We start from the raw sequence: 25,940 nt of genomic DNA, 5'->3' as shown, positions 1-25,940 counted from the left end.
TAAATTAACATATTTAAAGTTGCCTTGCTTTAAATGTGCAACATTTGTTTTTTAGTTTTTTTAAAAAAACTGTTGCTTGGTAGTTTATGCTGGGTGAAAAAAATGGATATTTTCTTGTTTTTTTCTCCTGAAATAGTTTATGTTTTATTTTGATCACTTAAATACATGTTTATGACCTTAAGAAATAAAGTTGCATGTAATAATCCTAATCTTTTTTTGCATAATTAAAATAATACAACTGTAGTATTTTTCATAATGTGTCATGCTGAGCTGTAAACAAACTTGGAAACTGTTGGGTGTTGATTTTAGTGCTGATTTTGTTTTTTGTAAATCATAGTTTTATATTTAGTATTAGAATAAAATTATAAAGAATGATATAGCTTTCTTTTGTTTTGTTTCTAATCTTACCATGATTAGTGAGATGGTTATTTGTTTTCTAGATTGATGACATCGTAAAAGCTGTTGGTAACTGCAGCTACAACCAACTAGTGGAGAAGATCATCTCTTGTAAACAATCAGACAATAGTGAGCTGGTTAGTGAAGGTGGGTGAGTGCTGCTATTTCCTGACTTTTGAAATTCTTGGCAAGATAATTTTTCTAATAATTTAATATCTTTCAAATTTATTAAATAAGACTTCTGAAAAACACATGTCATATTACTTGTATGAATTTTAAGACGTAACCATTCATAAGCTGGGCATGGTGGCTCTCGCCTGTAATCCCAGCGCTTTGAGAGGCCGAGGCAGGTGGATCACCTGAGGACAGGAATTCACGATCAGCCTGGCCAACATGGTGAAACCACGTGTCTACTAAAAATACAACAAAAAATTAGCTGGCCATGGTGGCGCATCCCTGTAATCCCAGCTACTCAGAAGGCTGAGGCAGGAGAATCACTTGAACCCAGGAGGTGGAGGTTGCAGTGAGCCAAGATTGCGCCACTGTACTCCACCCTGAGCAGCAGAGTGACTCTGTATCAAAAAAAAAAGAAGTAATCCTTCATAAAGGTGCCAATGAAAGGTTTTTCCTAGAATTCTTTTTCATTTAACTTGTAAAATCAGGCCTCGATTCTATTAAAAATCTTTGGAATCACTTGCTAACTTTGGTATGGTCATGTACCCAGAGGTTACTGATAATTACTTTTTTAAAAAAGGTTTATTATTTAGGAGTACTGAATGGACTTTATCATTGATCCTGAATACTTCAATTGACTGAGATGAGTATTATGGTGCTCAAGTACTCTATTTTAGTAGACTACTGCCTTACGTTTCAGTATAATACAATATATTAAAGCCCCATTCTGAATCAGAATATGCCTCTGAAAATCAGTTTTCCTAATCCTTAGCTAACTGAAATTCCTAAATTCATCATCACAAAATCAGTTTAATATTTTTTCAACTGTGTTCCAGTCAATGATGAGAAGTGGAGATTTGAAACAGAATGCTATCAAAAGGCATAGCATGTAAATATACCTTCTTAGTCCCCATTTTACTCTTTCAAAAATACACACAAATACTGAGGCTATAATTCTTCTATGAAAGGTAAACAAAAAAGAAAGAGAAATCATGAGAAGTAAAGGATGAGTTTTAGTCTGTCTCAGACACACAATTATTTTACATAAGATATAATAAAAGTTTATTACAATAATCACATTTTTAAGAATTAAAACATGACTACAAGAACATATGAACATATAAAAGATATGTGCATGAATTCCATCTATATTAATCAGAACCCAACTAATTATATTACTTAATTATCTAGAAGTTTAACACATTTTTGCAAAAGAGGAAAATAATAAGAAAATGCATAGTATTTTAGTTAAGGTTTATCCTAATCTTTTTTTTTTTTTTTTTTTTTTGGAGATAGAGTTTCACTCTTGTTGCCCAGGCTGGAGTGCAATGGTGCGATCTCAGCTCACTGCAACCTCTGCCTCCCAGGTTCAAGCTATTCACCTGCCTCAGCCTCCCGAGTAGCTGGGATTACAGGCGTGCACTAATTTTGTATTTTTCGTAGAGACGGGATTTTGTCTTGATCAGGCTGGGAGGTTTATGCTAGTCTTCTACTTGCAATAAACATATAAAGATACAGGGACAGGCTGGACATTGTGGCCCCCACCTGTAATCCCAGCACTTTGGGAGGCTGAGGCGGGAGGACTGCTTGAGCCCAGGAGTTTGAGACTAGCCTGGGCAATGTAGCAAGATCCCATTTCTAAAAAATAAAAATAAAAAATTAGCCAGGCACCTGTAGCTCTATGTACTTGGTAGGCTGAGGCTGAAAGATCACGTGAACCCAGGAGGTCAAGGCTGCAGTGAGCCAAGATCATGCCACTATACTCTACCCTGGGCAACAGAACTGAATCTGTCTTAAAAAAAAACAAAAAGCAAAAAATATTATACAGTCATTGATCGTTGATTTCTCTGACAACTCTTTCGTTACAGCATGAGGCAGCAATGTTCAAATTTTAGGAGGGAAAGAAGCAACAAAAACTGTTAGAAAAGTGTTTTATCTCAATTAACAAAATTCCTTCTCAATGAACTAGAATGTAGGGGGAAAAAACTCCACTCACTAGAAGTTTGCATTCCTATACAAGCTCTCATTACCATAGATATATTACTAAAAAGAAGCTCCTATTTTAAAAATGTCTATGTATGGAATCCTTCTTTTTCAGTAATGTCCAGTATACTAGAGTATGCTATTCAGTAGTACTTGAAGGAACAATAGGATTCAGAAAGTGGTAACAGACAGAATGCTAGCCAAGAAATAATACTTGGATAAACTGACGTATGGAGTATGAAGTTATGTGAAACACTTTTAACATCTTTCCCAATTATGGCTACAAATACAGTAAGGGTGGGACTTAGTACTACAATAATTAATAAAATGAACAAAAAAGTCAATCCCTTCATTACTTCTTTTTCATTAACCTGATGTCACAAATATTATTTTTCTGACATTGATTCCTCAGGATAATGAAAAACTATAGTTAATATATGTGTTATTGATAATTTAGGAAGAACATCATGGTAAAAGCAAAGAAAGAAACCCTCTAAAATGGTATAGAATTTTTAGGGAATATCTACTGGGTATATTTATTGATTACTTCCTTGATATATAAATTTCATAGTGGTGAAATTCTTCATTCCAGATTTCCATATTAAAGAATAATTATATGTGTCATTCAGCATAATTAAAAAGCTAAACTAGATATTTGTTCATAAGTAACTACATAAGTAGTTCATTTGAAATAATTACTTAACACTAATGGTTACTTGTATAAGACACTAAGAAATCATGGAAAATAAAAGGCCATAATAGACCATAATAGACATTTTTACTTACTTTTTAGCAATTAGCTTTCCTTCATCATGTTTCTTCATCATGTTATCTTTTTTTTTTTTTTTTTTGAGACAGTCTCGCTCTGTCACCCAGGCTGGAGTGCAGTGTTATGATCTCGGCTCACTGCAACCTCTGCCTCCTAGATTCAAGCAATTCTCCTGCCTCAGCCTCCCGAGTAGTTGGGACTACAAGCATGTGCCACCATGCCCGACTAATTTTTGTATTTTTAGTAGAGATGGGGTTTCACCATGTTGGCCAGGCTGGTCTCAAACTCCTGACCTCAGGTGATCTGCCAGCCTCGACCTCCCAAAGTGATGAGATTACAGGCATAAGCCACCTCAGCCAGCCCATCATATATCATATTATCTTGAGTGGTGTTCAGTTGAAGTAATCTGCTTTCTTTTTCTGTTTAGCCTGCAATTGTAGCTTTCCCTTTAAATCAGTAGAATACCTCAAAGCTGACTTATTTCTAATCTTTATTAAAAAATAAGTTTTGGTCACAGGTGATAACTTTTTAAAAATTCAAACATTTTATTTCCTATCATATTTTATTTCCTATCAAGGTATGGAGAATAAGAAATATATTCATTCAAATTCCTTTTTAAGGAAAAAGAAATGTTATTTAGCACATAATCAAATAGAGTTAGGTGTTCTTTCAACTTGTTTTAGATAACATTCACTTTCCTTGATGCAAATACCTTGTAAGTAAAGGTATAGAACTTTTACTTTACGTAGAATACTTATTTGTAGAATACACTGCTTTTGGGTGTCGATACCTTTTTTATTTTCTACTTCTTTTCCAGTACAATGATGAATAGAAACAATACCTTTTCGAATCTGGTTGTGATGGTGCTGATTTTTCATGGCAGCAAAAATCAGCAAGTTTAAAAAAAGCACAGTCCCAGCAGCCAGACTTCACCAGAGCTATTCATTTAATTCCAGATGCTGTCAGGAATGGTTCTTTTTTGTTGTGTGTATAGTTTTTGTTTGTTTGTTTTGAGACAGAGTCTTGCTCAGTTGCCCAGGCTGGAGGCTGGAGTACAGTGGTACAATCTCGGCTCACTGCAACCTCTGCCTCCCGGGTTCAAGCAGTTCTTCTGCCTTAGCCTCCCAAGTAGCTGGGACTACAGGCTCACGCCACCACGCTGGCTCATTTTTTGTATTTTTAGGTGAGACAGGGTTTCAACATGTTGTCCAGGCTGGTCTCGAACTCCTGACAGCTGATCCGCCCCCCTCCGCCTCCCAAAGTGCTGGGATTGCAAGTGTGAGCTGCCACACCCGGCCTAGGGATGTTTCTTTAACAATTGTTCCTAGGACAAAAATACGCTTATAAAAATAATTCTAGGATATGTATTCATTTATTAAAATATTTATTGATCCTTTATTATGTGCCATAAATACTGAACATTATAGTTTGGCTTATTATTTTTATTAAATAATATTGGTTTCCTTTTGTTTTTCTTTAACTTTTATTTTGAAAAATCTCAAACCCATAAAAAATATTATAATGGCACAATGAACATTTATATGCTCTTTACCTAAATTTACCAATTGTTGATATATTGAGTGTTTTCTTTTTTTCTGTATTCCTACACACCCAACACATAATCTTTTTTTTTTTTTTTTAATTTTGAGATGGAGTTTTGCTCTTATTGCCCAGGCTGGAGTGCAGTGATGCAACCTTGGCTCACCACAACCTCTGCCTCCCAGGTTCAAGCGATTCTTCTTCCTCAGCCTCCCAAGTAGCTGAGATTACAGGCATGCACCACCACACCTAGCTAATTTTGTATTTTTAGTAGAGATGGGGTTTCTCCATGTTGGTCAGGCTGGTCTCAAACTCCCAACCTCAGGTGATCTGCCCACCTTGGCCTTCCAAAGTGCTGGGATTACAGGCATGAGCCACTGCACCTAGCCCCACACAGTCTTTTTTCCCTAAATCTTGTGAGAATTAATTGCAAATATAGCACTTTGCCCGTAAATGCTTCATCATTTGTCTCCTAAGGAATTCTCTTATATAAATTCTCCTATATAATCACGATACAATTTTCTCAAGCAATTTAGCATTGTTACAATATTATTTAATATATTGTTCATATTCAGAATTATCCCATTTTCCCAGTAATGCCCCTTACAGCTTTTGATTTTTTTCAATGTAGGCTCCAATTAAGAATCATTTAGGCCGGGCGCGGTGGCTCAAGCCTGTAATCCCAGCACTTTGGGAGGCCGAGACGGGCGGATCACGAGGTCAGGAGATCGAGACCACCCTGGCTAACACGGTGAAACCCCGTCTCTACTAAAAAATACAGAAAACTAGCCGGGCGAGGTGGCGGGCGCCTGTAGTCCCAGCTATTCGGGAGGCTGAGGCAGGAGAATGGCGTAAACCGGGAGGCGGAGCTTGCAGCGAGCTGAGATTCGGCCACTGCACTCCAGCCTGGGCGACAGAGCGAAACTCCGTCTCAACAAAAAAAAAAAAAAAAAAAAAAGAATCATTTAGTTGTCACATCTCTTTAGTCTTCTGTAATGTAGAATAGTTCTACAACCTTCTTCCTTCCTTCCTCTCTTGCTTCCTTCATTCCTTCCTTCCTTTCTCCTTTCCTCCCTTGCTTCCTCCCTCCTTTCCTTCTTTGCTTCCTCCCTCCTTTCCTTCCTTTTTTATCTTTTATGACATTGACTTTTTAAAATAGTCCAGGCCAGTTGTTCCATTGAATATTCCTCAATTTGGATTCATCTGATTATTTCCTCATTAGTAGATTCAGGTTATATATTTTTGGCAGGGATGCTACATAGGTGACATTATGTCTTTCCCAGTGCATCAAATTGGGGGCACATGAGCCTGATTATCTCATTATTGGTGATGTTCAAATACAAGATAATATCTGCCAGGTTTTAATACTGTAAAGATGCCCTTTTCCCTTGGTAGTTAATAAGTCACCTGTGTTGTTATTCTTTGAACTGTGTGAATATGCTATTCCTTAGTAATCTTTCACCCAGTAGATCTGGCATCCATTGATTCTTGCCTGAATCAATTATTACTGTGGTGGTTATAATTTCTGTTATTCTTTCTATTTATTAGTTGTTATTCTTCTGTAACAGAACAGTTTTCACTTCTCTTCCTTCTCCTTCTTCCCCATTAAAAAAAATTATATCAATATAAACTCATGGATTCCTTTTTATTCAGTGTATTATAATCCATTATCATTATTCTTTTTGATGCTTTAATTGTTCTAAATATGATATGGCCAGTGGGATGCCCTCAAGTTGGGTCTTGTGTTCTTTTGTATCTCCTCATCTTTCCTTGAGCACTTATTTTTTTGGCACAGTAAAATGTTCTGGGCTCCCTACTGCACTCCTGGAATCAAATCATATGAGTGGATTGGGCGCGGTGGCCCACGCCTGTTATCCCAGCACTTTGGGAGGCCAAGGTAGGTAGATCACCTGAGGTCAGGAGTTCAAGACCAGTCTGGCCAACATGGTGAGACCCTGTCTCTACTAAAAATACAAAAAATTAGCCAGATGTGCAGTGAGCCGAGATAGCGTCACTGTACTCCAGCCTGGGAACAGAGTGAGATTCCGTCTCAAAAAAAAAAAAAAAAAAAAAAAAAATTATATGAGCTGTTATCTTTTCAAGTAAAACATGGGCATTTGTCATTAAAATAAATTGTTTGCCCATCCTTTTGAGAAAAAAATACATTAATATAATGTATTTGATCTTTGAAACTTAAATATAGATTAAATTCTTTAAAATTAGATTGTTTAAAGCTGTCACAGTGACAAGTTAAGTTCTGACTAAGCTTAAATTTGAACACAAATCTCAGATAGGACCACATCTAGGCAACATTTTTAAATAAATCAAATTTCCTTCCTTCCTATTTCTACATTCTATTCCTTTTTACCTAATGATAGTACCTGTCTTTCTAACTTCACCATCTCTAAGGCATTCATTGCTTTCATGTTCTCTAATAACTGTCCAGTAATAGAGGAAAACAGTTTAATGAACTAATTTATTATTGAATTTCTTTTTTCTTTTTTTTTTTTTTTTTTGAGACAGAGTCTCTGTCGCCCAGACTGGAGTGCAGTGGTACAGTCTCGGCTCACTGCAAGCTCTGCCTCCCAGGTTCATGCCATTCTCCTGCCTCAGCCTCCCGAGTAGCTGGGACTACAGGCCCCTGCCACCACGCTCGGCTAATTTTTTTGTATTTTTAGTAGAGAAGGGGTTTCACTGTGTAAGCCAGGATGGTCTCGATTTCCTGACTTCATGATCTGCCCGTCTCAGCCTCCCAAAGTGCGGGGATTACAGGCGTGAGCCACCACACCCAGCCTTGAATTTCTGAATATAAGAAATATTTTCAAATATAGTAATCTTCTCAGGAAAATAGGGCTTACATTTATTCTCATGAATAATACTCTATTATCATTATATGAATTTTTTTACCTTTAGTATCATCAATAACAATATCTAACAATAAAATTGAGATTTCATGTGAATGTTGTAAATAAACCATGGATTATTTGAATCAGTAACACCTCTTTGAGCGTTATAATGATGCTCTGATAAGTTTACAGATAAAGAAACCGCTGTGTAACACTTAGAGTTGTTTTCCAAAATTTGTTAAATAGTTGTAAAAAGTTAAAACTAGATTAGCCTTTTCCACTGAAATCATTGTTTGAGAGATGACAGGAGAATTACGAAACATTGTTTTTTCTAGTTCTTAATAAGTTATGTTTTATGGTTTTGGGAGAGATATAATTCAGGTGGCATTTATAATACTCATCTGCAATAAATTTTAAAACTTAATACCCATAATAATTCTCCTAGGTTATAGTCTTCACTTTGCCATAACTAGTTTTATGTCCTTGGGCAAGTCACTTATTCTTTCTGAGCCTATGTCCTATTCTGTAAAAAGAAGTAGCAGAGAAAGACCTTTCTATTTTTTTTTTTTTTTTTTTTGAGACGGAGTCTTGCTCTGCCACCCAGGCTGGAGTGCAGTGGCCGGCTCTCAGCTCACTGCAAGCTCCGCCTCCCGGGTTCACGCCATTCTCCTGTCTCAGCCTCCCGAGTAGCTGGGACTACAGGCGCCCGCCTCGTCGCCCGGCTAGTTTTTTGTATTTTTTAGTAGAGACGGAGTTTCACCGTATTAGCCAGGATGGTCTCGATCTCCTGACCTCGTGATCCGCCCATCTCGGCCTCCCAAAGTACTGGGATTACAGGCTTGAGCCACCGCGCCCGGCAGAAAGACCTTTCTAATGTTGAATTTTTGAATTTCACACTAACATGAAAGTAATGTGCTATCTATCTACTGAATTTCTGTTATCTTTTTGAGAGGGATCTGTAGAGAAGATATTGTGTGAGTAAGGTATGGAAGGGGCATTTAAAAACATCTTTCTGAAGGGAACATTTAGTAATACAGATATTACAGACAGCAGTGGTACTTTTCAGCACAGGCATAATGCCTACTTTTTAAATGCTACATAATAGTAAATGCTATTTACTAATGTATATCATAAATGCTATTCATTAGTATATGGTAACTTAGTACTTGGCAAAGTAACAATAGTAATCAGGTGGAAAAACCTCTTATATCTAGATGTATAAACCCAAAAGTTGCAAGTATTCAATGAATTTCTTTTGACTATAGACCCCTTTATAATTTTTGTACTTCTTCTGTCATAACAAAGTCCTTGCAATAGTGTGATAACTATAGTGTGGTAACTTTTTACAACTACTTTGTAGCTTGAAGTACTATGGTTTGACACTAAGGGATGTCTAGGGAGTGGAATAAACCTATGTTATCTGCTTTTGGCCCTACCAAGTTGTATTTTAAATTTATTGTTGAAGTGTTAGTTTCATACCACAGATTTATCTTTAGTCCTTATATCTATATCTCTCAGATAACTTATGAAACTTTTTAGGGCATTCCCTTCCCTGCTCTCCCGTTGCTTCTGAGACATCTCTCCTTACTCCAAAAGGAAGGAGGGAAAGAAGAAGAGAAATACAAGTTTAAAAAATATGTATACAGTTTATTCTCATTATTTATGGTAGCTATGTTCTATAAAGTTGCTGTGAACACTGAATTAGTGAGTGCTGAACCACTGTCCCTAGGATAAATATGAGTTAGTTTCCAAGGAGCCTTTGGTAACAACATTTTCATCAAGTGATCAATACCTAAACTTGTTTTATGTGTGTTTCTGTTAAACACCCCTTATTTAATATGTATTGTTGATTCACTAGCGTTAAACTCACAGCCAACAGCACTACAGAATATGCCTAATCTGAAAATCCAAAATCCAAAATGCTCCAAAATCTAAACACCAACATGACGCTCAGAGGAAATGCTCATTGGAGCATTTGAGATTTCTCATTTTTAGATTAGGGATGCTCAGCTGATAAGTATAATGCAAATGTTGCAAAATCCAAAAGAATCTAAACCCAAAACACTTCTAGTCTCATGCATTTCAGGTAAGTGATACTCAGCCTCTCAACCTGTATAACTCATGCCTGAACGAAACTTATATAGCACATGTATTTTTTCTGTAAGGCACATCACAGCCTTTGTCTACTGAATACTAGCCAGCACTTTGGCATTATGCTTGGATGCTGTTTGAAACAGCAAAATCACCAACAGAAGGCATAAAAATGTGAAAAACTTGGCACTAAATAGACCATGAAAGGGACACTTGTTTACAGTATGTGAGAGAGCTGAAGCAAGAAGGCAGAATGTTGCCTTGTTTGACCTCAGTTGGGAATGTGCACATTGGGCCACTCAGAATTTTCACCGGTCTTCACATGTCCACAAACAAGCATAAAAATGCTGCAAGTGTTGGCCGGGCGCGGTGGCTCAAGCCTGTAATCCCAGCACTTTGGGAGGCCGAGACGGGCGGATCACGAGGTCAGGAGATCGAGACTATCCTGGCTAACACGGTGAAACCTCGTCTCTACTAAAAAATACAAAAAGCTAGCCGGGCGAGGTGGCGGGCGCCTGTAGTCCCAGCTACTCAGGAGGCTGAGGCAGGAGAATGGCGTAAACCCGGGAGGCGGAGCTTGCAGTGAGCTGAGATCCGGCCACTGCACTCCAGCCCGGGCGACAGAGCAAGACTCTGTCTCAAAAAAAAAAAAAAAAAAAAAAATGCTGCAAATGTTGATTTGGGGGTTGTAAATAAATTTTAGCCGGCAGATGAACTTGCAGATATGAACTTGCAATGAGGATCAATTGTGTGTATGAAGATCAGCTGTGTGCGTGTATGTGTGTGTGTATATATATATATATATGTTTTAAACTATACCCCTGATCACTTCTGCATATTTTATTGTATTTCAAAAACAAAAGCCATAAGATCTATTTCCAAACTTGATACAGCTACATGAGTAGCATGTGTTGGAGGAGATTAGAATACAAATGGCATAAAAAACCATTACAAATGGCATCATTTATCCCACGGCTTTCTCTTCAGCCTTATGCCTACTTGTAGTTTTAAAGCAAGAATTGAGAAGTTTACAATTGAGAATTGAGAAGTTTAAGAATTATCCAGGATTTTTGTAAAAACTTAAGCTACTCAATGTATTAAGACTACTTTTAATGTGAAAACACCTTGCTACTGGGAAGGTAGCTGTTGACTGACATTTTTCTTTCCTACCCGTTTTTAAAATTGCCTGACACCTGTCTTTTTATTTGCTTTGATGAGTTTTAGTTTTATTGTGTCTGCTTTTTTACTGCAACCTGCATGAAATCCTTTATAATAGTAAGTGAGGTATAAGTAAATGCATTTGTTTATAAAGAAGAATTTCACGTAACTATTTCTTTAGGTTAGGAATGTCTGTATACACATATTTCATAGCGAAATTAAAATCACAGCTGTCCAATTTGGAGTCATCATAAAGTAGTAGGGAAAGTATTATAATGATTGGCCTTTTTCCATACTTGGAACACACTTTAAATAGAAAAAGAATAACTTTAATTTTGAAATTATTCTTCTATCTAATATTATGCATTGGTTCTATAGGCTTTGTAGCTGAGCAATTTCTAAATAACACAGCCACTCAACTGACATACCATGGATTATGTGAACTAACTTCAACGGTTCAGGAAGGAGAACTTTGTGTGTTCTTTCGGAATAATCATTTTAGCACCATGACCAAATACAAGGTATGATATAGAAATAGCTATTTAATTGTGATTCTAAATCAAAAGAGCTTGATTTAGAGATGTCTTTTGATCTGCTTATAAATAAGATTTTAGCATAATATTTCATAACCATCAAATTATGAAGGTAATTATTAAATACAGTACTTCGTAAGGATAGGATGGATTAACAATTGAAGTGTTATCTCAAATCACTTTTTGTTTTTTAATTCTCCACTTCTTTTTCACAGATATTTGCAATAAGAAGTATTTTATTATTTTCTTTCTAAGAATAAAAAAAAAGATAAACCCTAGAGATAGAACTAGGATGACTTCTTTTTTTTTTTGAGAGGGAATTTTGCTCTTGTCGCCTAGGCTGGAATGTGATGGCGCGACCTCGGCTCACCGCAACCTCTCCCTCCCGGATTCAAGCAATTCTCCTACCTCAGCTTCCCCAGTAGCTGGGATCACAGGCATATGCACCACCACACCCCGCTAATTTTTGTGTATTTTTAGTAGAGACAGGGTTTCTCCATGTTGGTCAGGCTAGTCTCGAACTCCCGACCTCAGGTGACCCGCCCACCTCGGCCTCCCAAAGTGCTGGGATTACAGGCGTGAGCCACCGTGCCCAGGCTTTTTTCTTTTCTTTTCTTTTCTTTTTCTTGTTTGAGATGGAGTTTCACTCTTGTTGCCCAGGCTGGAGTACAATGGCGTGATTTTGGCTCACTGCAACCTCCACCTTGGGTTCAAGCAATTCTCCTGCCTCAGCCTCCTGAGAAGCTGGGATTACAGGTATGTGCCACCATGCCTGGCTAATTTTGTGTTTTCAGTAGAGACGGGGTTTCTCCATATTGGTCAGGCTGATCTCGAACTCCCGACCTCAGGTGATAACTTGCCTCGGCCTCCCAAAGTGCTGGGATTACAGGTGTGAGCCACCACGCCCAGCCAGAACTAGGATGACATCTAATGATGGAAGTTTATATTTCAGTGCTCAAGGAATTTAGAATAGACTTTTTTATTTATTTAGATGATTTGCCTTTATGATGGTTTGCTATTATTAAAGTTTAATGAATTTGGTGTGACCAAACATTAAATTCTTTAATAATGTGTAGCTTTAAATTCTTCCTATAGTGCCATTTATGGCTCTGTCATTTACTGGTTTACTCTTTTTATCTCTTATAGCCATTCTTTTTGTTGTTAGAGCTGTCACTTAGTTCAGAAGTTTGTCACCTTATACCTATTGAAGGTATAGATTTCTTCAATAGTACAGTAGAATACTGTACTGATGCCGTCAATAATATACTGAAAATGTTCAGTAGCACTTCATGCATGGGGATAAAAATACAAGATATGTTCTATTCACCAATACTTTACTTCAGCCAAAATGATGTCTATTCACTGATAACCCTCCATCCCATACATACATTATACCTTCTAATTTCTGCACTTTCCTGCCATATCTCACTCCTTAAGCCCAGTTTAGAATGCTCTTCTCATTCCTTTTTGCCTGTCCAAATTTTACCCATCCTTTAAGAAACATTTCAAATACTAACTCTTTCGTAAAGCTACTTCTACTCTCCTCAAACCACTGGTTCTCAACCCAAATTGTATGCTAAAACTGTATGGGAAGCATTTTTAAAAATGACAGTCCTCAGAACCTACCACCAACTCCATTAAATGAGAATCTCTAGAGGTGGGATCTGCGCATCATTAATTTTGAGTGCTTTTCAGGTGATTTTAATGTACAGCTAAGGCAGAGTACAATTGTCTAACCATCATCTAGCTGATATTGGCTACATCATCTTTTTTTAGCCCTTATTGGTTAATACCTAGTTACCAGTTTTCTTTCCATGTAAATGTGTCATTTTTTTCTAAATGAAAGTAGCTTATTAAAGTCGTAAATTACATCTTCATATTTTCTTCAACACTTTAGTCAGTGAATTACACAGAGTAGTATAAAATAATGATTTGTTTGCCTGTGTAAGAATACCTGTAAAGCCCTCGCTCTCCCTATCTTGGTTATAGCAACAGCTCATTTGTATAACTTCAACATTTTAGCTAGATGTATGTCAGATATGGGCCCAGAGTCATCCATACTCCTCAGAAATCTAAGGCCAAAGGACATAAGGATCAGATTTGTTGCTACATGGTAAATACTGCTAAATCATTTTATTTCTTACTTAACCTGACCTTTCAAGTCTAGGATCTATTCATTTATTTAACAAATATTTATTGAGCATGTATCATGTCTGGGTGCTCACTAGTAGTAGGAATACAGCCATGAGCAAGGCGGCTATGGTGTCTGCCTATTAAGGACCTCCTAGTTTGACAAGGGGCAGATATTAAATAATTACACAAATAATTGTTAATTTATTTCTACTGACATACATTTTGTTAAGGATACATGTCACAGGCTATGAGTGTTTTTATCAGGATTTATAACTTATTTGCTTTTATCAGGACTTATAACTTAGGGAGTGTCAGGAAAGATATATTTGAGAAGGTCACATTTAAAATGATGCCTGAGGCTGGGCGCGGTGGCTCATGCCTGTAATTCCAGCAGTTTAGGAGACTGAGGCGGGTGGATCACATGAGGTCAGGAGTTCGAGACCAGCCTAGCCAACATGGTGAAACCCCGTCTCTACTAAAAATACAAAAATTAGCTGAGCATGGTAGTGGGCGCCTGTAATCCCAGCTACCTGGGAGGCTGAGGCAGGAGAAATGCTTGAACCTGAGAGGCGGAGGTTGCGGTGAACTGAGAACATGCTGTTGCACTCCAGCCTAGGCGACAAGAGCAAAACTCTGTCTCAATAAATTAATTCATTAAATAAAAATGAAATGATACCTAAAAAGTGAATCTTCTAGTTTAATCAGTTGGCCAAAAAAGAGTAACTAAGCAGATAGAGCATGTATGCAGAGGCCCTGAGGAAGGAAAGAGCTTGACTCCTGAGGAATTAAAAGAAAGTCAGTGTGGCCGGGCGCGGTGGCTCAAGCCTGTAATCCCAGCACTTTGGGAGGCCGAGACGGGCGGATCACGAGGTCAGGAGATCGAGACCATCCTGGCTAACACGGTGAAACCCCGTCTCTACTAAAAAAATACAAAAAATTAGCCGGGCGAGATGGCGGGCGCCTGTAGTCCCAGCTACTCGGGAGGCTGAGGCGAGAGAATGGCGTGAACCCGGGAGGCGGAGCTTGCAGTGAGCTGAGATCCGGCCACTGCACTCCAGCCTGGGCGACAGAGCGAGACTCCGTCTCAAAAAAAAAAAAAAAAAAAAAAAAAGAAAGTCAGTGTGCCTGAAGCATAGCAAATAAAAAGAATGAAGAAAGGCGAAATAGATAGCCAGGGACTAGATCTTGTAAAGTGTTGGGGTTTTTTAAATTTTTATTTATTGATTGATTGATTGATTGATTTTTGAGATGGGGTCTTGCTCTGTCACCCAGGCTGGAGTGCAGTGGCGCAATCTCAGCTCACTGCAAGCTCCACCTCCTGGGTTCATGCCATTCTCCTGCCTCAGCCTCCCAAGTAGCTGGGACTACAGGTGCCCACTACCACACCCCAGCTAATTTTTTTGTATTTTTAGTAGAGGTTTCACTGTCAGCCAGGATGGTCTTGATCTCCTGACCTTGTGATCCTCCCGCCTTATTCTCCCAAAGTGCTGGGATTACAGGCGTGAGCCACCGTGCCTGGCCTATTGCATCTCAAACTTAACTATAATTCCTTTTTATTTTTTTTTGAGACAGGGTAGGGTCTCACTCCATCACCCAGGATGGAGCACAATGGCTACTATAATTCTTAATATCTAAAATCTAGTCCATATTCAAATTTGCCACTTGTCCTCAAAATAGTTTTATGGATGATTTGTTGGAACCAGGATCTAATCAAAGACCATGCATTGCATTTGATAGAGTAACTCCATTTTAATATGATCCAAATCTTGCTTTCTCCAGGGATCCTATGGGCATTTGGGCGATTATTTATGCTCCATTACACTTCTCGGTTCTATTTCCTGTATTCCTATTGTACCGGCTTTCCAATCCTCAGTCTTTAGATAAGACACTGCTTTACTTCTGACAGAGTACCCAGTGAGTGCTGCTTTTTGTTTTTTATCTGAAACACGGTCTTGCTCTGTCGCCCAGGGTTGAGTGCGCTGGTGCAATCTCAGATCACTGCAACCTCTGCCTCCTGGGTTCAAGCGATCCTCATGGCTTAGCCTCCGAAGCACCTGGGACTACAGGTGTACGCCATCACACCTGGCAAATTAAAAATTTTTTCTTAGAGACAGGATAATCCCTATGTTGTCCAAACTGGTGTGGAGCTCCTGGGCTCAAGCAGTCTGCCCACCTCAGCCTCCCAGAGTGTTGGGATTACAGGTGTGAGCCACTGCACCCAGACATGAGTGCATTCTTTATAAGGGTCAAAATTATGTCTTCTTCATTGACCCAGTGACAGATTACCTGATTTACAACAATCTATAACACTTTGGCTATTGGTATAGAATAGAACCCCTAAAGGAATACTTTAAAATTACTAAATAAGTGCCAAATAAAATTTAGGGAAGGGATTCTTCCCACATGGTGTCCATTTGCTTATTAAGGGAATAAGGCAGAGAGAGGATTTTGCCTTTGTTCTATTAAGGCTGTTCAGCATTAAGACTATTACTCTGTCCTACTAATTCCTGAGTTGTTTGTAGCTCTTTATAAACTTGAGCCCAGAGAATGTGTAATTTAGTAAGGACACAAATAATAATTTTTTAAAATAGAGGCTGGGCAAGGTGGCTCATGCATGTAATCCTAGCACTTTGGGAGGCCAAGGCTGGACAGTCGCTTGAGACCCAGAGTTCAAAGCCAGCCTGGACAACATAGGAAGACCCCATCTCTACAAATAATTTTGAAAAGTAAGCCAGTGTGGTGGTATGTGCCTATAGACCCAGTTACTCGGTGGCTAAGGTGGGAGGATCACTTGAGTCCTGAGCCCAGGAGGGTGAGACTGCAGTGAGCCATGATGGCACCAAAAAAAAAAAAAGGAAACCTTTTTTAGACAAACTATGACTACTTTTAAAGCTACATCCTCCATATCTTCCTACTGCCTTGTAGCATTTCACTTTTGAGGAACTCTGAGTTTTTAGGGACATCTTATGCTTTTATATTTAATGACCAGCCAGGCTCACACATGTGTTTGCAGTACTTGGAGAGGCTGAGGTGGGAACATTGCTTGAGCCCAGTAGTTAGAGACTAGCATGGACAATGAAGTGAGACCTTGCCTCTACAAAAAACTTTTAAAAAGTTAAAAAAAAAAAAAAAAAAACCGGCATGGTGGTATGTGCCCATAATCCCAGCTCTTTGGGAGGCTGAGATGGGAGGATTGTTTGAGTCCAGGAGATTGAAGCTACAGTGAACTGTGATTGTGCCACTGCACTCCAGCCTGGATGACAGAGCAAGACCTTGTTTCAAAAAAAAGGAAAAATTATATTTAATGGTCACTGTGTTTTCCATCTTTCTACTCCTGTGAACTCTTTCTCTTTGGAACATCTGTCATATAAATACATTTCATCCCACAGAATTCAAGATATACTTTCAGGCCAGGCGTGGTGGTTCTCGCCTGTAATCCCAGCACTTTAGGAGGCCAAGGCAGGTGGATCACTTGAGGTCAGGACTTTAGACCAGCCTGGCCAACGTGGTTAAACCCCATCTCTTCAAAAAATACAAAAATTAGCTGGGTGTGATGGTGCATGCCTGTAATGCCAGCTACTTAGGAGGCCGAGACAGGAGAATTGCTTGAATCCAGGAGGCAGAGGTTGCAGTGAGCTGAGATCATGCCACTACACTCCAGCCTGGGTGACAGAGCGAGACTCCATCTCAAAAAAACAAAAAAGATATACTTGCAACAAACAAATTTAACATCTAGATAGAATGCTTTACCTCAGTGGTGTTTACACCTAGGGGCTTATAATAATAAATTGCCAGTCTATAATAAACTGGCAGTCAGACATAAATATCTATACTTCTATTATTTTGTTAGTGGGGCTACTTTTTAGGGATTTTTTTTTTAAGATGGAGTCTCACTCTGTTGCCCGGACTGGAGTGCAGTGGCGCAATCTCAGCTCACTGCAACCTCCACCTCTTAGGTTCAAGCGATTCTCCTGCCTCAGCCTCCCAAGTAGTTGTGATTACAGGCAGGTACCACCACTCCCGGCTTATTTTTTTTTAGTAGAGATGGGTTGCACCATGTTGTCCAGACTTGTCTCAAATCCCTGACTTCAAGTGATCCGCCCACCTTGACCTCCTAAAGTGCTGGGATTACAGGCGTGAGCCACTGAGCCCGGCCTAATTTTTATTACGACTTTTCAGAGAGGATCTTTATGCTTCCAGGTATTCATGATTATATTATATCATTATCAAGACCTAGGCCAACAGGGGAAAGTCCATGATGGCAGGACAAAAATGATTACCCAGGAAGAGTCACCTCCAGTTTCTTTACTGGTTGTACCAACTTCCATAGAGATTTACTAAACCCTATTTATGAAAAGGTTTTTTAAATATTTATTTATTTAATTAATTTTTTTTAGTGTGTGTTAAAATCTTTTGTCATCCAAAGTCTTTTGGAATTCTAGAGATGTTTGAGCTGTGGGCTTTTCTTTGACAAGAGGGTAAGGGAGGTATACATGCTTTCTAGTTATGAATGGTATTGTTTAGTATTACATCTCTGTTCTAACTCCCATCTCAAGGTATTGGATAGAAGCAGAGCAAATTCTCTGTTAAGTTAGACTCTTTTTTTGTGGGTGGTTTTTTTTTTTTTTAGATGGAGTCTCACTCTGTTGTCCAGGCTGGAGTGCAGTGGCACAATCTTGGCTCACTGCAACCTCCACCTCCCCAGTTCAAGTGATTCTCCTGCCTCAGCCCCCCGAGTAGCTGGGATCACAGGCGCCTGCCACCACATCCAGCTAATTTTTGTATTTTTAGTGGGGACGGGGTTTCACCATGTTGGCCAGGCTGGTCTCAAACTCTTGACCTCAGGCAATCCACCCACCTCGGCCTCCCAAAGTGCTGGGATTAGAGGTGTGAGCCACCGCACCCTGCCTAGGGTTAGGCTTTTTGGTGACCCTCTGTACACCAAAGTGGTGTTTAGAGGACCACCAGGTGGTGTTTCAATACACCAAACCATTGAAAAGTATATAAATGTTTCTAAAACCTATACCTGGACAAAGTATTCCCTGTTTATTAACTTCATGATTTCATCTTCATCTGTTTGTTTATTTTTACCACAGTTGATTTTATCTTTTTTGTTTGTTTGTTTTTTATTTTTGAGACAGAGTCTCACTCTGTCACCCAGGCTGGAGTGCAGTGGAGCAATCTTGGCTCACTGCAACCTCCGCCTCCCAGGTTCAAACAATTCTCATGCCTCAGCCTCCCAAGTAGCTGGGATTATGGGCGTGTGCCACCATGCTCAGCTAATTTTTTGTATTTTTAGTAGAGACAGGGTTTTGCCATGTTGCCCAGCCTAGTCTCGAACTCCTGACCTCAGGCAGTCTGCCCGCCTTGGCCTCCCAAAGTGCTAGGATTACAGGCGTGAGCCACCGCGTTTAGCCTTGATTTTATCTTTACAGACTGTTTTAAGCCTTCTGCCATCATGAGGTCACATGGATGTGTTAATCAAACTGACCCGTTTTTTGTGAATAATATCTACCAATCAATTTCACACTTCCGAACGAATATGGTACAAACAATGATTTTTATTGCACAGGACATTTTCTCTGACCACAGATATTAATTGACTTCCTATTGTTGGAAAGTCCTCTTATCATTCCTAGTTTTGTGGTTTACTGTTGCTAAATTCTGGAAAAATACCTTTGTGTTTCTTTCATTATTAGCAAAGTGAAATCCATCTCTGTTAGTTATTACTTGTAATAATATCCTCCATGAACTCTTCATTAAACTTTTTATTCCTCATCTATCCATTGGCAACAAATAGGAATAGCCCTAATTTCTGCTGTCATTTGTATCACTTCTTTCCTTGTACATCCACCTGGTCTTCTACAGTTAAACTGGGTGGATCATCCTTGGAAAATACACATTGACCTCACTATTGTATTTATTTTTTATTTTTTATTTTTTTATTTTTTGTGAGATGGAGTCTCGCTCTGTCGCCCAGGCTGGAGTGCAACGGCACAATCTCAGCTCACTGCAAGCTCCGCCTCCCAGGTTCACGCCATTCTCCTGCCTTAGCCTCCCGGGTAGCTAGGACTACAGGCGCCCGCCACCACGCCCGGCTAAGTTTTTTTTTTTTTGTATTTTTAGTAGAGATGGGGTTTCACCGTGTTAGCTAGGATGGTCTCGATCTTCTGACCTCGTGATCTGCCCACCTTGGCCTCCCAAAGTGCTGGGATTACAGGCATAAGCCACCGCACCTGGCCTATTTTTTTTATTTTTATTTTGTGTGTGTGAGACACTTTCATTCTGTCACCCAGGCTAGAGTGCAATGGCATGATCTTGGCTCACTGCAACCTCCGCCTCCCGGGTTCAAGAGATTCTCATGCCTCAGACTCCCGAGTAGCTGGGATTATAGGCACATACCACCATGTCCGGCTAATTTGGGGGCCAGATACAGTGGCTTACGGCTGTAATCCCAACACTTTGGGAGGCTCATGATTCTATAAAGATCTATGCCTTTTTTTTTTTTTTTTTTTTTTGAGGCGGAGTCTCGCTCTGTCGCCCGGACTGGAGTGCAGTGGCCGGATCTCAGCTCACTGCAAGCTCCGCCTCCCGGGTTTACACCATTCTCCTGCCTCAGCCTCCCGAGTAGCTGGGACTACAGGCGCCCGCCACCTCGCCTGGCTAGTTTTTGTATTTTTAGTAGAGACGGGGTTTCACTGTGTTAGCCAGGATGGTCTCGATCTCCTGACCTCGTGATCCGCCCGTCTCGGCCTCCCAAAGTGCTGGGATTACAGGCTTGAGCCACCGCGCCCGGCCTTTTTTTTTTTTTGAGACAGAATGTCACTCTTGTTGCCCGCCTGGAGTGCAATGGTGTGATCTCGGCTCACTGCAACCTCTGCCTCCCGGGTTCAAGCAATTTTTCTGCCTCAGCTTCCCAAGTAGCTGGGATTACAGGTGCACACCACCACGCCTCGCTAATTTTGTACTTTTAATAGAGACACGGTTTCACCATGTTCGTCAGGCTGGTCTTGAACTCCTGACCTCAGGTGATCCACCTGCCTCGGCCTCCCAGAGCGCTGGGATTACAGGCGTGAACCACCACGCCCAGCCTGAAGATCTGTGCTTTTTTTTTTCTTTTTTTGAGACAAATTCTCGGTCTGTAGCCCAGGCTAGAGTGCAGTGGCATGATCTCAGCTCACTGCAACTTCTGCCTCCTGGGTTCAAGGAGTTCTCCTGCCTCAGCCTCCCTAGTAGCTGGAATTATAGGTGCACGCCACTGCACCCAGTTAATTTTTTGTATTTTTTAGTAGAGATGGGGTTTCACCATGTTGGCCGGGCTGATCTTGAACTCCCAACCTCAGGTGATCCACCCACCTCGGCCTCACAAAGTGCTAGGATTACAGGCGTGAGCCACCGCGCCCAGCTGATCTGTGGTTTTCAACAGCATAACTAGATAGATTTCTACAAGCAGAGTGAGGAGACCATAAGAGGGCAAATGCTTTCAGGACTATTCCTGTGGGTCTAGATAGTGAGATGACTATTTATCCATGCAGGAAATTTGAAAGTATAAAGATAGGTTGTAAATAAACCATTTCTGTTGTAGAAGCAGACTCGTTTAAGTTGGTTTAGCTTTTCGTATTATACATATGATCATGACTGTTGGATTCCTATCCTTACCTAATTCTGTATCCTAGATCTAGTTGTTCCATTTCATTTTCATGGCCCACCTTCACCACCCTCTGATAACTTCTGCTTGCTCTTAACTAAGATTACATGGCCCCTGTCTAGATTACATAGCTTCTAGATGTTTGGTTCATATAATGATATCTGCATAGCTCTTTTCCTATTATGACTCCTTGATTGTCCTTTTACCATATCAACCTTCATATTCGTGTCATAACTGTTTCCCCTGTCTCCTGGTTTTCAATTACTGGCATCTCTCTGAAGCATATTCAGTCCCAAGGTTTTTGAGGTTGGTTGTTGTGTTGTTATTTTTTTACCATAAACTCAGCCAGATGGTATGAGGTTGGTTTTGTTTGCTTTTTTACTTTATGTTTAGGGATTAGAAGTGAAAAGTAGTTTAGAAGGAGGTACAATTCTGAATAAATACTAAAACCATGTTAAAGAAATAAATTTGTTTATTCTATTTCCTCTTTGACTAATGCTATAGTAGAAATTTTTTTCCACAGAATGCTACATTTAAGTAACAATTTATTAAATTTAGTTATTTTTAAAGCTGGTTGATATATCAAAAATTGTCACTTTTTAAATTGAAAGGGGAGGGGGGGAATTTGGAAACTGGAATAAGGAAAGTGATGATTCCATAGTACAAGCAGAGAGATTCATCTTTTTCTCTTAAATAGGAGACAGAAGCAGATAGACACAGAAATTGAGATCGATTTAGATGATATTCATGAATATATCTTCTGTTAATGAAGTAATTAGGGGCCTTGTACTTTATTAAGCATTTTATATTGATTTCATTTAACCTTCACAACTCCTTTGTGAGGAGCAGATATTATTATTATCACTTAATAGCTGAGGGAAGACGTAAAGACCCTAAGTAACTTGCCCAAGACCACTTAGCTTATAAGCATTTCCAATCTGACTTTCAAGTCCACTCTCAACTTGACTTTCAAGTCAACAGCTATGCTTCACTGCCTCTCTGGGTGGATAAGTAAGTGCTTTGTGGATAAGGCTACATTTGTTAAGTAGGAGTAGTAAGTTCATTTTTGAGTACTGAAAATACTTTAGAAACTCTCTTAGAAATGTATACATTTTCAAATTATAAAGTACCTTAGAAACTTCAAAATTTCTAAGAAGAAAAAACTAAAGTCTAGAGATGTTAAGTAATTTTTTAAAGGTTTTTTGGTGTTTGTTTGTTTGTTTGTTTTGAGACAGTCTTGCTCTGTCGCCCAGGCTGGAGTACAGTGGCACAATCTTGGCTCACTGGATCCTCCATCTCTTGGGTTCAAGCAATTCTCCTGCCGCAACCTCCTAAGTAGCTGAGACTACAGGCACATACCACTATACCTGGCTTTTTGTATTTTTAGTAGAGACGGGGTTTCACCATATTCGCCAGGCAGGTCTCAAACTCCTGACCTCAAGTGATATGCCCACTTCAGCCTCCCAAAGTGCTAGGATTACAGGCATGAGCCACCACACCCGACCTAGAGATGTTAAGTAATTTGAATCCCAGTTAGTTAACCAAAAATATTTAGCCAGTGCTTTCCTCCATATTGGATCACAAAAGAACACTGAATGAAAACCTATTCTATATAAAAATACCCTCGTAAATTAATTCTACATAGAGTAGTTACTTGTATTAACAACATACCTGACAATATCATCACAATTTGTAAATTAATGAAGAAAACTTGTCAAATTTAATAATATTTTATAAATTTACAAATTGTGACAATATGACATTTTATATAATATGAACTAATACATAATTAAGAATTTAATGCATTAAAACCTATTCTATATTATTATTATTTGTGAAATTTTTCAGTATTTTAAAAACTGATGAATGAAATTGGAAAATTTGAGTCTTAAGAAAGCATTGACTGCATAATGTAGCAAAAGTGCTGGAATATCAGTGCAAGAAATATTCTTGATAGTGATTTAACCGTAGACTCTCAGGATCAGATGGGCCTAAACTAGTACTATAGTCACAGATATTTTGCTATTCTATGCTATAATTACATAAAGGAACTTTTGACTAATAATCTGCATTGTTGAGAGTGAATCAGTTCTAGTTTTTTAAAAAAATAAATGTCAGGCGGGGCACAGTGGCTCATGCCTGTAATCCCAGCACTTTGGGAAGCTGAGGCAGTGGATCACCTGAGGTCAGGAGTTCGAGACCAGCCTGGCCAACATGGTGAAAACCCGTCTCTACTAAAAATACAAAACTTAGCAGGGGGTGGTGGCGAGTGCATGTAATCCCAGCTACTCGGGAAGCTGAGGCACAAGAATCACTTGAACCTGGGAGACGGAGGGTGCAGTGATCCGTGATCGTGCCACTGCACTCCGGCCTAGGTGATAGAGTAAGACTCTGTTTCAAAAAAAAAAAACTGCCACCAGCAAAAAATAAATATTAAAATCTAAGGAGGAAATTGAGGCTGATGATCTATGAGAAGACAGATCAGCTGTACCAAGAAAGGAATACCCTTTTAGTTAAAACTTATACTCATGTGGCTGGGTGCTGTGGCTCATGCCTGTAATCCCCACACTTCGGGAGACTGAGGTGGGTGGATCACTTGAGGCCAGGAGTTCAAGACCAGCCTGGCCAACATGGCAAAACCTTGACTCTACCAAAAATTAGCTCTGTGTGGTGGCGTGCCCCTGGAGTCCCAGCTACTATTGAGGCTGAGGCACAAGAATCACTTCAACCTGAGAGGCGGAGCCATGAGCCAAGATTACCCAACTGTGCTAAAAATCCTGGGTGGCAGAGCAAGACTTTGTTTCAAAAAAAAGAGAAGAACCCTCATCCTAAAGCATCATCTGGGGAAAAATTACTAATAAGATTATGGTTGGAAAATAGCCAGTGTAATATATGATCTACATAAATTGTAAAACGGAGACATTATGTAATATTAAATGATATGTTGAAGTGAGTTGTGATAAGTATAAAGAGAAGGAAGGGTCAGATCTATTCAGTGGAAAATTAGCTGGAAAGGACTTTTTGTTTTTCTCTTAAATTGTCATAGGATGAGGTGGACCCAAGCTGGGTATTAAAAATATGTTAGGAAGGCTAGGCATGGTGGCTCACACCTGTAATCCCAGCACTTTGGGAAGCCCAAGCAGGCAGATTGCTTAAGCCCAGGGGTTTGAGACCAGCCTGGGCAACACAGAAAAACCCCATCTCTAGAAAAAATAAAAAATTAGCCAGATATGGTGGCACATGCCTGTAGTCCTAGCTACTCTGGAGGCTGAGGTGGGAGGATTATTTGGGCCCAAAAGCTCAAGGCTCCAGTGAGCTGTGATATCACTGCACTCCAGCCTGGATGACAGAGGCTCCATCTCAAAAAAGAAATTGAAGAGGACGCCAAAAAATGGAAAGATGATCTATGTTCATGTATTGGAAGAATCAGTATTGTTAAAAATCTCTGTACTGCCCAAAGCAATCTACAGATACAATGCAATCCCTATAAAAATATAAATGACATTCTTCAAAGAAATACTTTAAAAATCCTAAAATTTATATAGAACCACAAAACAGCCAGAGTAGCCAAAGCTATCTGAAGCAAAAAGAATAAAACTGGAGGAATCACATTACCTGACTTCAAATTATATTACAGAGCTATAGTAACCAAAACAGCATGGCACTTGCATGAAAACAGACACATAGACTAATGGAACAGAACACAGAACCCAGAAACAAATCCACACACCTACAATGAACTCATTTTCAACAAAGGTGCCAGGAACATACATTGGGGAAGGAAGAGTCTCATCAATAAATGGTACTGGGAAAACTGGATATCCACATGCAGAAAAATGAAACTGGACTCCCATATCTCATATACAAAAATCAAGCCAAAATGGACTAAAGCGGTCAGGCGCCTCTACAGGCTCACGCCTATAATCCCAGCACTTTGGGAGGCCAAGGCGGATGTATCACTTGAGGTCAGGAGTTCTAGACCATCCTGGCCAACATGGTGAAATCCTGTATCTGTTAAAAGCACAGAAATTAGCTGGGTGTGGTAGTACATGCCTATAATCCCAGCTATTTGGAAGGCTGAAGCAGGAGAATTCCTTTAACCTGGGAGGCAGAGGTTGCAATGAGCTGGGGTCACACCACTACACTCTAGCCTAGACGACAGAGCAAGACTCTGTCTCAAAAAAAAAAAAAAAAGGCCGGGCGTGGTGGCTCACGCCTGTAATCCCAGCACTTTGAGAGGCCGAGGCACGTGGATCATGATGAGGTCGGGAGATCGATTCCATCCTAGCTAATACAGTGAAACCCCGTCTCTACTAAAAATTAAAAAAAATTAGCCGGCGTGGTGGCGGGTGCTTGTAGTCCCAGCTACTCGGGAGGCTGAGGCAGGAGAATGGAGAGCTTGCAGTGAGCCAAGATCGTACCACTGCACTCCAGCCTGGGTGACAAGAGCGAGACTCTGTCTCAAAAAAGAAAAAAAAAAAAAAGGAATAAAAACTTAAATCCAAAACCTCAAACTATGAAATGACTAAAAGAAAACATTGGAGACACTTTCTTTCTTTTTTTTTTTTTTTTTTTTTTTTTTTTTTTGAGGCGGAGTCTCGCTTGAAGACACTTTCTAGGACACTGAAGTGAGCAAAGATTTCTTGGGTAATACCCCACGAGCATAGGCA

General features: G+C 39.6%; 1 protein-coding gene across 2 annotated transcripts in view; it reads left to right on the top strand.

Annotated features, from left to right (window-relative positions):
* MINDY2 (MINDY lysine 48 deubiquitinase 2) overlaps positions 1-25,940 on the top strand; it is an 89,092-nt gene that overhangs the window by 49,212 nt on the left and 13,940 nt on the right. For both annotated transcript variants that reach the window (XM_033189963.1, XM_033189964.1), the window contains exons 5-6: positions 441-543; positions 11,335-11,477. In XM_033189963.1, coding sequence (XP_033045854.1) covers positions 441-543; positions 11,335-11,477 — 246 coding nt within the window. The remainder of the gene's footprint in view (positions 1-440; positions 544-11,334; positions 11,478-25,940) is intronic.

Source organism: Trachypithecus francoisi, unplaced genomic scaffold (genome assembly GCF_009764315.1).
Source record: "Trachypithecus francoisi isolate TF-2019V2 unplaced genomic scaffold, Tfra_2.0 Lachesis_group3, whole genome shotgun sequence".
Lineage (NCBI taxonomy): Eukaryota > Metazoa > Chordata > Mammalia > Primates > Cercopithecidae > Trachypithecus > Trachypithecus francoisi.
The sequence above is the reverse complement of the archived record's forward strand: the minus strand, read 5'-3'. Positions and strand labels throughout refer to the sequence as shown.